The sequence below is a fragment of the Lissotriton vulgaris genome, chromosome 11, assembly GCF_964263255.1.
Source record: "Lissotriton vulgaris chromosome 11, aLisVul1.2, whole genome shotgun sequence".
NCBI classification, from domain to species: domain Eukaryota; kingdom Metazoa; phylum Chordata; class Amphibia; order Caudata; family Salamandridae; genus Lissotriton; species Lissotriton vulgaris.
This window is the reverse complement of record NC_141699.1, coordinates 969,084,920-969,100,187: the sequence shown is the minus strand read 5'-3', so window position 1 is coordinate 969,100,187 and position 15,268 is coordinate 969,084,920. Positions and strand designations below refer to the sequence as shown.

The following is a 15,268-nucleotide window of genomic DNA, read 5'->3' as shown; positions in this document are numbered from 1 at the left end:
AAATCATGTATTCTTGGGGCCAGTTTAATTCAGAATTTCTTTTAAGTGTTCATGTTTCTTTTATCATCCCAGGGATCAGAGGTCAGGCTTGGAAACATAAAAGACTTGTACAATCTACACAACATGGCAGTCAAGACAGTAAAAATACTCGGTCCAGCAATACAAGTGAGCCAATATGAATGCAGAAAAACTACACCCTTCTATCATTTATGCTGTGGTGATGTATCAAGTTCAACTCCTCTATTGAAGATCCACCAAAGGGGGACTCCCCATGGGTTTGCTCCACTGTAAGCAGGTGTTATGAAGCACCACCCTAATGTCTGTTTCAATGAATTTCTTCAATAAGCTGTGACTCTAGCTTATATTCATGGTTATAGGCAATTGGGTTGCAGCAGAGAAAGTTTGTAATTTTGAACAATTTAAGGATTTTCTATGAAGGTTAGACTTTGGTCTGCTTCCATAATGCAGTGTGGTACCTACATGATTCCAAGGAGGCATAAATCATCATAGGCCTGGGGGCAAAACTTGTTCATTGACCACAGCCAGCAACTGAAGACAAAGGAAGGTGAGAGAGGAAGAAGAAGAGAAGGAACGGCTGTTCTTCTGCCCTCGTTGTTTTTCTGTAGGCAGATATTGTCCACCATCTTGCACTCATCATTTTAAAACATAAAGACGTTTATGATCAAATAAGATTCAACCTAACAACAGGATCATCAATGGCAACTGTAAAGAAGCTTCATTCTCTGCTCTTTATGATGTTAAAGGTGCGTACTGCAAAAACAAAGTACATAACGTCTGCATAGAACAAACACGAAGGACCCAACTTTGATCCCAGCCACTAGATTTCATCTAGATAGAATGGTAAGTGGACTTCAATGCTGAGTTCCACAATTGCACCCTAGAAACTTAGCAATGCTGTCACCAGCACGGATCAGGACAAAGAAAATGAGTGGAGCTACCCCCTCAAGAATATTAATTGAGTAATTGAATACAATTGCAAATCCGGCAAAACTCTAGCACCTCTGAGGTGCTTGTGACCGCTGCCATGCTCATTCTCGCCTGCGTCCACACGGTGAGCATGCCTGCTTCCTGTCGTCCTGCTGCTCACTGAGGACAAAGGGACGCTGAAAACATTGAAACGCAGCTACAAGTGATCCCATTCGTCCACAGCCAATGAGGCTTGTTGGTAGTGACAATGCTTGACGTGGTGTAATCCGCCAACATGGGCATTTGTGCTTCTAAGACTGCCCTTGGTGAATTTATACATTGGAGGCTGAAGCTGCCCTTGGACCCTGTCCTTGGAGGCAGCATTGCTGCACAGCTGCACATCTCCTGAGAACTGGTTTTGGAGTGGTGCTCGCCACATCAACCCATCGCCCTTTTGTCCCACCCAGGTTTCCCTCTGATGGCCACTGCTACCATGCTCATCCCCTGAGGAGATAGGGGGTCAGAGTGTATGGCCGAGTGGCTAATCAGGGTTGGGGGTTGATTGGAGGCGGGTAAAGCTGCGATATTTAAATGAAGAGAGGAAGCACTAGAAATCGAAATCGCTGAAAATACAATGCGAAGCTGACCATGTTATATTGAGTCAACTGGAAACGGCGGTAGTACTGAAGCAGAGGTAGAGATACGACTGAGTTTTATATCACTCTTTTGCTTAAACCAGACTGTTCATTTCAAGGTAGCAGTTGATTGATTGTTCCAAGGACTCTAAAGGGAAAAATGCCACAGAGCAAAACGAAGACATGCACTGGCCAAAAGAGGGGCGGAGAGACATTTCAGTAAAAGAAACACGCCCCTGGAGTCCCAATATAGTGATTCTGCGGGGAGCACCATTATTGGTTCTCTAGAAGGAAATAGGACTCTCAGTATACCAGGGGAGGAAGACCTCACAGGTATCCTGGTGTACCCTATGTTAGAAGCCGGCATGATGCCCCTGGGACAATCCATAAAGGAGTTTGTATGGAAGTATTTTGAAAGGAAACCTGATACTCACGGTCAATCCATATCATCGACAAAACCACTTAGTGGAGAACTTAGAAGGGGCCAGAGGAATGTAACAAGTGACTATCATTCTGGAATCAGTACCAGGCTTGGATCTTGTTCTGGGGGGAGAATTAGGTAAAGATATTGGGGTGGAGATGCTTTTTCCTTACCCAAGGTTGTCCTCATCACCCTGCTTCTCTCTTTTTGTGGTTAATAGCCTCAGGGAGGATAGTGCGGTCCCATCTCAAGAGGTGGGAGGGCCAGAGTTGGAGGGAACAGAAAGAGGGGGAACAGACCACTGGAAGAGGTAGGAAGGGATAATCCTCTGTAGTATTCCTCCCCCTCTGTTACTTCCCAGAACTCTCTGGGCTTAGTATAACATCAACTCCCTCCTCATCATTGTTAGGGGTGATGTTTCTAATGCTGAAAACTCTTCAGCTGCTATTAGAAGGACTTATGGTGAATAAAGGGTTGGAGAAAGCTCATGAAAACCAACAACAGGGGATCAGAGAGGAGCTAAAACAAAATTAATAATTGTACGCCCGCTCTACTGCGACCGGTGATATAGAAAAAAGACAAGGACATATACGCGTCTGCAAATGATGGCGAGGTAGACCCCACAAATACAACAAGATTTCCAACAGTATAGATCTCAAGACAACCTATGTTGGTAATAAAACGGGGATTATACCGGGGGGCTGGAAAGTATATACCCGACCAGGAAAAATAGGGAACATATAGAAGACGATCAAAAAGAAAGAGGTAAAAAATATCGTTAGAAGGAACGGACAGCATTAGTCCCAAGGCCAGAACTGCGACAGAAGAGGGAAATGGGAGGAAGAAAGAGGGTAAGTGGGATCTTGTGGAGAACTAAAGTTCCAGGAAGAGGGGGTAACCAGATGCAGGCTAAAAGGATGCAGCCCCGAAAATCTGCAAAAGATAGAGTTTGGGATAGTGCCGCCATTGATAGAGAGAAACGCAGACTGAAGAGGCTACCAGTGTAAGCAACTGGGGAGAGGCCATTCTAGAACAATCTGGGAAGAGTGGATCCTTAATGTCAGTCAGGGAAACTAGAAGAAAGGGGAGCTAAGAAGGATATAATACAGGGAACAGTCTATGGGTATACCTAGAACCCTGGGAAAGAGGCACAGGTACAATACATCAGAGGAAACCCAAGCCCTTGAACCACTCGCATCTACTGCAATCACTGGCAAATATCCTAGCCTATGTGGTATTGCAACCGGTAATATTAGGCAAATAGAGTTAACAACAAACTGAGAGGTAAAGGAGGTGACAAAGGCCCTTTTTTACTGAGAATGGGTAAAACAGATGGTGGTGAGGGCAGAGGAAGAACTAGAGAAGGAGGGTATAAGACTGGTACAGACGGATGAGTTGGAGATAGAGTCAGGGAGGGGCCATAGGGCCCTGACTTGCCATGCAGGCCTAAGCATAGATTGAGTAAGGAGCTGCTCACAAGGGGTCCAGCATAGAAGAACATTTACTGATTTAAGTGAAGGTGGCCTACGAGTAACCATAGCAAGCAGAAAAAATGGACTACAGCTGAGAAACCGATTTGAGTGCATATCTGGTTCAGTATTGTTGTGAAGATAGTTGAAGGGGGGGCTGTATGATCTGGACTAGGGATCAGAGACTTTGCACAGCTTATCAGCGTTGTCTTGGAACATAGGGGGTTATAGGAAACATCTAACCCAAAACAGTTTCAAAGAAGTGTTGGGAAGGTACGAAATGATGTGTTTACAGGACGAAATGTTGGGAAGGTAAGAAATTATGTGTTTACAGGAGATTTGGCTGTGCAAAGCACCCGAACCATTATATGCATTTTTAATGCTTTTTAAGACACCTAGGCGATTGGGTCTAGGACAGCCCTTGGGCAGCCTGCTTACCATAGTTTCTAGAAAAATAGCCAATAAAGTAGCCATGTTGAAGGTTAAAATCAATGGTTGTTGGCCAGTCAGGTTGAGATCTACCATGGACCTCAGGTAAAAAGATATATAATTGTAATTGACATATGTATCCAACCATGGGATACAGCAAATTATGTGGCACAGCTGGGACTGTTAGAAAAAGACCTGCATACATTCTGTAAGCAAAGCAACTCAGATGAAAATGATTTTAGGGGATTTCAATCATAAGTTAGTTCCATCCTCCAGCAATAAGATGTACAAAGATGTGTTAGCCCCACACAGGTACCACAGGCTATTTTCTATAGATCATGTTGCTGAGAACAGGATGAAGCCCTAGTGAACTTCCTAGGGTCCATATAATTGTTCACTGTAAATCGACATGTCGATCCAGATGGCCCGCGGGCCAGACTTTTTGGGTAGGCAATCAGTTCTGCCAAATTGATTATGTTTTTATTAATGACTGGCACTTTTCCTTGGTGGAGGGGGTGAGAAATGGCTGGTTTAATGAGAATTGTAGGAGGTTAAAATTAAGGGTACAAAAATGGGAGAGATGGCTTAGGAAAAAGCACGACCCAAAAATATATGGCAAGCTCTGCTTGGTAAAACTCAAATACAAACATAAGCTGAGGTATAGGAAAATGGAGTTTAAAAATAGAAATGGTCAAACTATGCTTGAAGCGATAGGTACAAATAATATCAGGAAGTTCTGGCAGTTAGTGTGTGATGGCAACGAGCAGGGAAAATGAGGTATCAGGTTGGAGAGGATCACTGGGTCAATCATTTGAGTGATCTATATGGTAGCATCATGCTATCTTTCAAAAGGCCATGGCCTCTGGGTGTTTCCCAGGGAGTTGGATAAGTGCAATAATTAGGCCAATATATCAGAAAGATGATGCCATGAAACCCAAAAATTACCACCTAACATCCTGGATGTTAGAGAGAAAGTATTCTCAAAAGTATCGCTATGCCTAATAAAAATGTGGGTGGAACAAAACAACTTAATCCCTATTGAGCAAGGTGGTTTTAAGGTAGGCCACTTATCAATAAAACATTGCTTTAGTTTATTTGCAATGACAAAGAAGTTAATTGAGTTGAAGGGCTGATTATTTTGTTGATTTCCGTACCACCTTCGACCTGGTTGACCATAAACTGCTGTGGGATTTTCTGAGGCGGCTCGGCATTAACAAGGTGCTGCTCTCTCCTATTCAGGATCTACATAGCCAGAATTGGGCCCAAGTGATCTTAGATACCTGAGGGACCCTATCAAAGAGAATACAGATAAAAAATGGCCTACGAAAGGGTTATGTCCTGGCTCCCCTATTATTCTCTTTATTCTTGTCCAACTTACCAAATACATTAAATAAGGAGTGGCCTTTCCCCCAATATAGATGGGCCTACTATACACTGATGGTTTGGTAATAGTGGACATGGCAGAAGGGGGACTGCAAAAGAAACTGGATAACTTCTACGACTTCTGCCTAAGTAAAAGACTTATGGTCAACTTGGACGAGACCAAGATAATGGTAATGGAAAAGAAAAATTGGATTTTTATGAGGACTTGGGTGGGAATAAAGTTGATGTGGTCGACAAATATAAATACTTGGGTATGTGGTTCAATACCAAGTTAAATTGTATATATCATGTTGAATCACTAAGAAGAAGAGTTTGTAAGGGACCTGGTGGGTGGTATGAGACCCTCCATCAAACTGCTTTTCGTTTATACTGCTGTATGTACATTGCTGATATTTATTTGTTGTAACTACTTTTATCTTATGTAGGATTTTGGGATGTATTTATGGTAATGTTTATAGACCACAATCTAAACAAACAACTTTTTGACTGACTGACCAACTGAAAACTTCCCAGCATTAAATGTTTATCTGGGGGTGGGGGGCCTGGGATCAGATGCCTCCCAAAATACAAAGACATTTCCAGGAAAAAAATGTAAATGACAGGGATGGACAAGCAGTACAGAAAATGTTTGTCATTAAAGTAACTTATACTAATATTGATTATGAGTGTTCCTAAACTCAGTAGTAAAATAAGAGCATTAGGTTATCAGAAATCATACTATTTATTACATGTGATAGTCTTTCTCATGATATAAAGACTTAGATCCAGATGTATGACTGTTTTTTGTGCTTGCAAACGGGACATCAGCTGGTTTGTAACAGCAAAAAAGGTTGATGGCATGTACAAACTCTGTTTTGCGAGTCACTGACTCGGAAAAATGAATTTGCGATTCTCGTTATTAGGAGGGGCGTCCTAATAGCGAGATTCACTGCCATGTACATTGTTTTGCAACCGCATTTGTGAGTGTGTGAGAAAATATTTTTTAAGAGCAGGCAGCGGTCCCAGGAACCACTGCCTGCCCTTAAAAAATGAAACTGAAAAGTTTATTTTTTTTTTTAAAAAAGGATTCCGTTTTTCTTTAAGGAAAACAGGCTGCATTTAAAAAAAAAAGAATGTTTTATTTAAAAAGCATTCCCAGACATGGTGACCTGCTGACCACAGCAGGCCACCATCCCTGGGAGTGCTAGTCATTCCCAATGGGGTCACAAATTGCGCTTGCCTCATGAATATTGATGAGGCATGCAAATTACGACCCCATTGGGAATCGCTAACAGTGTCTGTGACACTGTTGTAGATTGCATTTTCCAGATCGCAAATTGCGAGTCGCAAAGTGACGCAATATGCAAGTCGTAAAAATGTAAGGGTCGTACATCTGGCCCTCAGAATGATGTGGAATATATTTATAAACTCTGGAACTGATTCAGAAAGGTGAATGTGCACGTCTGTATAAGTTCATTCTTTTTTGGTATTCATAAATCTGCATTTCATTAGTAAGTTTATGACAGAGGGACTCCGCAGTCTGGGGGAGAACTCTGCACATAAAAAGATTGGACAGGCCTATCCTTTTGTGTGCAGAGTTCTCCGCCCAACTGTGAAGTCCCCGCAGTCGTAAACTTGCCATTAAAATACAGTTTTGTGAATGACAAAAAAGAGTAAACGTACAAAAATGTGTATGTTTACATTTGGGTATCAAGCCCTAATTGCTTTACTTCGAACTTTGGAAATTTGAAAAATTGATATCAGTGAACATTACACGCTTGCCATTATAATGTGCAGAATACAATTTCGATGTTTCCCTTCATTGATATTTTTCATAAGTGTACTATTTTTACTTTCATAACTATTTTGGATGATGAGTGTATTTTCCAAGCTGTCCCTCATAGAGATGCATGAATTGACTTGACTCTTCCATTAATAAATTCCAAAAACCCGTAGTACATTCCCCAACCTTTGCTACCCAAATAGAATAATAAAGCCCTCCGTGAGTCCGAGTGCGAGCCGACTGGTAATTCCAATTCAGCTGATGATATGAGTTACCAGCTGGATCTGGATGACAAGTTGTGCGGAAACTGTACTCACGATTTTGTCTGGACACTCTTCACCAGGAAAATCGAATGAAAAATGAGTGCCAATAACAGTGACTATTAATGTGGGAAGAACCTGTTGAAATTGGATGGAGAAACACCAGTTCTTGAGGTTATTCCTCATTCGGCAGGTGAAAACGCGTAGGAGAAGTACACCTGAACCTCGGATTTACCGTACCCCATGTTATCACTAGCTGTTGGTGCCAGGATACTGATACAGTTTTCACTTGCACTGAAGGAACAGCCTAACAGCAAACTTTCCGGGGCTGTATTATATATAAGGTGCACTGTTCATGTTTGCACCTTGGTAACCTTTAAATAAGTACAACGCGCCATATTACAGATAATGCACTGCTCTAAAGGCAGACACCAACAAGGGCCTTAGTAAAAGGTGGGCCGGCTACTTTGAAGCAGTCACTCCATCTTTCACAGGACAGGCAGCACCCCAGCCTGCTTTACAAAGAGGAACAGAGATTCCCCTGCAGGGGTAAATGTGAGGTGGTCCATTGGATTCCCTTTCCTATGGCTTAGCGGTGCCACCCAGGGGAGGTCAGTACTGTGCACCACCTATTTGTGGCTCACTATCAGTGGACCTCCTGACAACCTTTTTGCCTGTACACCCTCATCTAAAATGTCCTGGCAGAAGAGGCCTCAAAAGCTCCTTCTGTAATATAAAAGTGCACTTCATGTAACACTGTCCCAGATGTTCCCAGCTTTATTTGCAATGTCTTACATGACTGAGCCCTGCCATTTCCCTGTGGTCAAGAGCAGATTCAGTTTGAGGTGTTCAAGCTCATTCTTGAACCACAACTATCTGGGTCACATCTTTTCGCCAGCTAATATTGCTTTTGATAGGTGCCCGTTCTTCAGTAATCAGCCAGGAAAGAGGTATCAAGTTGCAGCTTAGTTTGCCCATCTATTGAATTTACTTGGTTGAGGTTACCTCATTGTTCAATCAAACATTCCATATAATCCAGTTTGTGAGATTATATTTAGAAATCTGCTTTCTGGGATTTGGGCAATTCAGATTTTTTTGGGACATTCAATGGAATTGGCAATATGAGGGCACCACTGCCTACACTTACCAAAAATGCACGACGTTAAAACCGAATCTAGGGTGTGACCTGGGTTATGTGTGGAGGTTTAGACCCACTGGTTTACAGATGGTTCAAGAACAAAGCCATGTCAAAATCTCTGACTTGCACCCACTGCTTAATAGGGTCCTGCAGCAAGTTGTAAAATTAGGCTAACTCATCTTCAGCTAAACCTTGATCCTCTTCGGGCAAATATAAATATTGCAAATTTAGGAAACTATTAGAGAGAAAGATATGCATGCAGGGTGTAACATCGAAACCTCTAAAATCTGCCAGCACAAGTAGCTCATCTCACTGCCAACTAGCCCATAGATGGAGTATATACTATAGACCAGGCAGAAAGATGTTTATAAAGAATTTTCTAGGAAGGAATAAAAAGAAAATGTGTCCAAAACAACAAACAAAGAAGTGCAAGAAAATGTGGTAGCAGAGGAACTCTGCTTGTGACAAACCATTGTCAAACCATTACCTAACGCTGTTAGGTAATGGTTTGCTAGAATAGCTACCAGCCTTTTTAATTCAACAGAACACACCCATTTTTCGATAAATTTGCGGAGAGATGTACCTGCTGATTTTAAGCACTTTTGTTTGTCACAAGCAGAGTTCATCTGCTACCACGTTTTCTTGCACTTCTTTGTTTGTTGTTTTGGACACATTTTCTTTTGAACCGAATGATGACCAATGATGAGAAAGGGGCCCAGTCTGGAGTTTACATACCAGTTGCCCCCTGGTGGTGTTCCTGTGAGGTGTCATTCGGCTCATCACACATTTTTTGATTCCTATGTGGTGCACACTTGGCATTGATTTAGGTTCCAGACAGATGCTTGGGTTTGTTCTATGTGACTGTCAAAGATCTGTTGGCCATTAGGTGTTTCTTTTTACTATCCAAACATGTGTACGCAGTGCAGTATAATATCCCCGAACAAAACAAAAGATATAGGGGATCATAACGGCGATCAGGACTTTTTGACTGATCCGTTATATAAAAATTGCTGACATAACTCGTCCGTAAGGCAGGGTTTTTGTTGTTGACAAGTTTTTTGAGTGGAGGGCAACCCTGTCCGTTTTTCCCTCTAAGCTCCGTTTGTGTTATAGAAGGTCTAAAGGGAGCACAGTGAACAGAAAATGCTCATGGCCTACCAAAAACCGCAGATAGCGCAGATGGACAGGCAGGATGGGTATGTAAAAAGAGACATCCTGCAAGTCAAACGCTACCTTTCAGTCTTCATGGTCCAGTGCAGAAAAGACCTGAGCCAACGTGATTGAGTGGTTTAGATATTTGTAAAGAGCAGCCATCGCACCAGAGGGAGCATCCTGGGTCTATACAGAAGAGACCAGGTTAGCTGGGTAAGTATGAGAGAGATCTTACTATACCAGTGAGGAGCAGAATGCATCCGTGAGCCCAAAAATCCAGGTTTTAAGTGATTTTCTAAATTGAGTCTCTGATTCCGTCGCCCTTAGGTGTCCCAAGAATGCGATGGATTTTTCTCCTTTGGTTTTATACCTAAAGGTGGGGGGCCTAAAAAGGTTCGCTGTGGAGGATCTGAGGCTCCTAGCAGTGACATAATGAGTGAACTTGGCTGCCAGGTATTTAGGTCAGCATTTTGAATTTCTCCTTCTTGAAGAAGAGATTGAGGTTTCGGAAATCGAGGATAGGGTGAAGGCCCTGTCCTTTATGGGAACCAGAAGGTAGTGGGAATCACAACCGCAGCCTACTTCTGGCAACGGAACTCTCTCTATGGTCCCCTTTGCCAAGAGAGCCATCACCTCGCCGAAAAGGGACAGATGATCCTTTGTCAGCCGATCTTGAGATGGTGGCAATGGGGGGGGAGGTGTAGTCTTTAAGGGGAGGGAGCAACTCATATCCCACATAACCGACGTTATGAACTGCCAGTGGGACAGGGGACGGAGAATCCTTCCACCAACTGGATTAACCATGGTGGTAAAGAGGCAGACTAGGCGCGGTACCTGAAGACGCACAGCAGGGGTTGGACCACCCAAAAATGAACAGCCTCACATAATTCTCCTAACTAGGTGGGGGTCACTCTGGCCTTCGGCAATTCGGGAAGGCGCAGAGTCTGCCCAGGCGGAGCTTCCGGAGAATGAGTTCAGGAATGCAGAGGCTCCCTCAACACATCAGCTGATCGATGGAGAGAAGTCAAAGAACACTTTGACTTCTTACTCTTCTTCTTATGCCTCCTATTTGAATGTCCCGATGTCTTTGAACAGAAAAAAGAGGACTTCGGGTTTCGCAAATGATCTCTGGAACTTTCCCTCGACCGAGATCTCAACTGCTGTGGTGTCACATACCGAGGCACTAGCAGCTTCAGTGACATCACCCTTAAAGCCTTTGGAGCCATGGCCCAGCAATCGGAGCATGCCCTGGTGCCATGGTCACGCTTCAAACACCGAAGGCAAACTAGGTGCGGGTCCATCACTGACATTAGCTGGTGACAGGCGTCGCAGGGCTTAAAACCAGACTTGCGCTAGGACATCCTCGACACATCAGGAGGTGAAGCTCAAAAGAAGTCGATAAAATGTCAAAAAAGGTCTATCAAAAAGTGACAGAGGGGTAGCTCTTCTCCAAAACAGTGCTGGCTGGCGTGGAAAGAAAATAATTATGGCAGTATGCCTCGGTGGTGCCTATATAGGTACCGCAACATCACTTCTGGCATGGAAGATGCCGACAACTGACGCAGTGCCGATCAACGCCAGTTCCTGGCATGCAGAGGTACTGCTTATGGAAAATCTTTTGGATGCAGCCTGGGGAAATTCTAAGGTAAGGAACCTGAAGCTAGAAGTCTCTATTGAATATGCAGGGTATCGTTTTTATTCCGAGAAATGTGGGAGTGGATTGAAGTGGGACCTTTGCCTTTCGCCACAATTCCAATATTCCAATATTTTACAAACATAAATGAGAAAATAGTGTTTTAGCAATAATTAGATATTTGCAAGGTACTATGGGGAAAGAAGCTGATGTAATTCATTCAGCTTTGCCTGTTTAAATCTCCATTTGTCTGTATTTGCAAAAAAGGGGGGAGTGTGCGTGCCAGGATCCCCAGGACCAAAAACTGCTGATATACCGTTTGACAAATTTCTTTGCGAACCATCTATTTGAAATGCATTTGACATGTTTGCAGTTTAGTCTGTCCCTTTACCATGAAATACCACTTTGATTGGAAGGAATGTTAAACTACAGGATGGTGTTATTTATTGCAAATACTTAAAAACAATACCTGTGGAACATTATTTAGTGAACTGTGGATTTTGACATTTACTGCACCAAAGTCTCCCTGTGCTAGTATTTATTAGGCATTTCCCCCTGGTAAATTCTTGCAAGCTTTTCCTGCTGAAATTTATTTAGGGAAAAACGTGACTGTCAGATTTTATCAATAAACTTATCATTTTGATACCCGTGCAAACAGAGGCTTTAACAAAGCAATCATAATCAAGGTCTTTTTGTTATAGTTTAACGTTTACAATTTTTTACATTGGTAACAGAGTGTCAAACAATACATATATATTTCTGAAACTCCCTCATGATCACATGACATTGTGGGTAGTTTATATAAGGGTGGCTTTAAGAATGCTGAACACAGGGGCTAAATAGATATGAATTGGCCCTGAAGAGCCTCACATGACAGGGAACAGAAAAGACCACCTAGGGTTGCATTCTGTGAATGCTGTTGGAGGTATGATTCAAACCAATTGGATGTGGTTTGAAGAACATGGGCCCACATGGTTAACCTCTTCAAAAGGGAGCAGTAGTCGAAAGTATCAAACTCGAAAGGCAGATACCGCAAGAATAACAAGCAGCCAGTGCAGTCATCACTACACCGAAGTTAGTTGAATCAAGACACTCCTGTAACTGAACTACAATTATGTTTTTCTAGTATTTTAGCCAAGACAGATGTGGTGATAAGAAGACTAAAGGGGGCCACTGCACCAAAGCCCAGATTAGGTCTCTTATTCTCAACAACACACTCTTTCATAGGGATGGGATATGCCCCTAATGGATAGTTTTATATAACAGCAAACAAAGCGGGTGAATAATATTGCAAACTTCTTGGGTTGGGGATCCCATGGAGAGCTGGTGGGTTTGAAAAACGTACAATTCCTCATCAGCGGGGACCGCAATGTAAAAGGATATTGCTCAGGTCAACTTCAAGATATCACATGGCATGGAAATTAACCATTTTGCATGTATGGCCATTCCCTGACTTTGACAATCTTTTCCACATAAAAAAGGAATTCAGCTTACCACGGAGTAGAGATAAGTGAGGGAACCTGTAACCACAACACACAGGGCTGTAGCAGAGGACACTGGTTAAAGAAGGTCCACAAACATCTTTTAGCCTCCATATTCACACTGTTCTAATCAAAGCTGGCCACGGATGTTTTGTACATCTTGACACAACCGTCTAGTTGAGTTATTTTATATTTTACAATGTATGACTGACCCCAGAGTCCCAGATGGACTTCTCTGCAAGATGGTAGATTTTTGTCATTATATCACTCATAGTGTAAATTAAAGAGATCAAATGTTACACTACAAGGTCTTTAGTAAATAGAAATAGACTACTCTCATAGATTACAGTAATTCCATATTCCTTCCCTGTGTACCTTAAGTGAAACTAAGTTGCAGATGATAACTCCACCGCCTGGGTATACCAAGACCTCGTCAAACAACATCAGGTGTCTAAAGAATGAAAATCAGGTTTTCCTACTTATGTTTAAGAGCAGATCCGGTGTTAGGTGGACAGCACTTTAAAGAAGTGTGGGGAGATCCTGTATTCCTGCCTGTGCTATCTATTAACAGCAGTAAAACAAACTTGTTTCTGAGGATAATTTGTTAGGAGGCTGTAGTGTGTTTATCCCATTCAGTGGTAAAGTGCAGTTGTTACGTAGGTCGATATTGTTGTGAGTCCACTGCATGATCACTGTATGCAGGCAAGCTAAACTAAAATGCATTGCAGGTACAGGCTTCAACCTGAAGCTAACAGCATAGTCCTTAGGTGCCATACTATGCTGCCTGGCCAGCACTGTGCGCTTAATGTTGGCATAATGCAACAAATGGAAGAGGAGAGGCTTACCTCTGACGCTGCCCAATATTCTCAATATGCCGGTGAATGCTGAGGAGGTCAAGGTGGGCTGCCTACCTGCTTCCAAGTACAATGATTACAAATGAAGTCCATGTAGTAGTGGCTGTCAACTGGATGCAACAAAAACAAAGCCAAGAGAGTGGACTGTTTTTTTTACCATTGGCAAGTGGTAGTAGCAGCTTCCTTTGAGCTTCATGACAATATTCAGAAACATAACTGAAGCAGCGCCTTAAGGCCATAAGAAAGATGAAAGCTGGTGCACCCTTGACACTTGCCGGTGGCGCCAGTATCCTTTTGTGTGAGCCAAGCATCATGAGGTGCCAACCTATCGGCATCTGTGAAGGTGGCGGTCACAACACTTGGGGGTGAAAAGTACTTAATTCAGTCACAAATTATAAAAGGTCGCATTTACTGTAAATGTGCTACAAAGGCAAAGATTTGTTTGTCTACACTATTTTGTCTTATTTGTGAGCGTTTTTTAACAGCTGTTGTGTCCGTGAACTTTTTACATCCCTTCAATTCTTCACTTACCCATTTTCTTTTCAGAATTCTCATAAAGCCAACTTTCTTCCGTCTGCATTTCCCTCGAGATTCCCTTTGGCTTTGATTCGGTGGTCTGTGGCAAATGACATTCACTGCAGTTGGATAAAATACAGTTGATTGAATAACAGAAAAACCGATTAATAGCTAACAGATCAACATTGGATGAAGGTAAATGATCAATGTATAGGCAATCTATTGATGGGCAGAAAAACGTCACTGAGGACTTGAGGATTCACCTATAAGACAGTTGAGTGTCTATAACAGACCTACACAAAGACCGAGAGATACCAAGGAAAAAGCAACTTCAAATGGTCCTTAGGTTGCTAAACTATAAGCTCTGTTGCTACATCCTCAGTCGATACAGACAAGTCACTCCCCATTATCTTCACCTCCTAAATATTCTGCATTATAAATGTCAGCTTTGTAAACATGTGACCTATGTCAATATATGACGCAGGATACCTCTGCGTGTCCAGATTTAGGCTGCTTAACCCCTCCCATGCTCGTGACGGAACCGTTCCGTCACGAGCCTCGGGCGGGCTGTGCTGGTGACGGAACGGTTTCGTCACAGCCTGCTCGCCGCACCTGCGCGGTGCGAATTCCGTGCCTGCGCTGACGTTCTAAAGAGCAGGCGGGCCGTGACAGAACCGTTCCGTCACAAGCACAGCTCACCCATGGGCCGTGACGGAGTGGTTCCGTCACGAGCACGAGAGCGCTGTGCTTTCCCGCCTCCCCCTTAGCGCTGCAGCGGAATAGCCACCGCAGCGAAGGGGTTATGGGATCTGCAAGGCATGCTGACTGATCACGTTAACATTCCCTTCAGTTACTTCACTGGCTTCATATCAGCTCAATACAAACCCTCACATTAGTTCACTGTTCTGACATGCCTACAGGATTTCATCTAGAGATTTGTTACCTATAGAAATTCAGACTTTTGCTCTTCCAACACACTTCATTAAAAAAAAAAAAAATACTTGGAATTTGGATCTAGTCAGTACTGAGTCCTAAAAGATAATAGAGAAAAAAGTATTCTTAAGGATATCCTGAAAACAATATTTTATGCCTTCCTCCCACTCCTGCTCCTCACATTTTCAAGGAAAGAGCAGTCATCCTAAAACTACCTGTTCTAGAATGGATGAACTGACCAATAAAAAAAAAAACAGAGTCACTAGACCATAAGC

General features: G+C 42.8%; 1 protein-coding gene across 1 annotated transcript in view; it reads right to left on the bottom strand.

Annotated features, from left to right (window-relative positions):
• ERICH6 (glutamate rich 6) overlaps positions 1-15,268 on the bottom strand; it is a 305,679-nt gene that overhangs the window by 206,308 nt on the left and 84,103 nt on the right. The window contains exon 3 of the mRNA XM_086944146.1: positions 14,076-14,179. Coding sequence (XP_086800272.1) covers positions 14,076-14,179 — 104 coding nt within the window. The remainder of the gene's footprint in view (positions 1-14,075; positions 14,180-15,268) is intronic.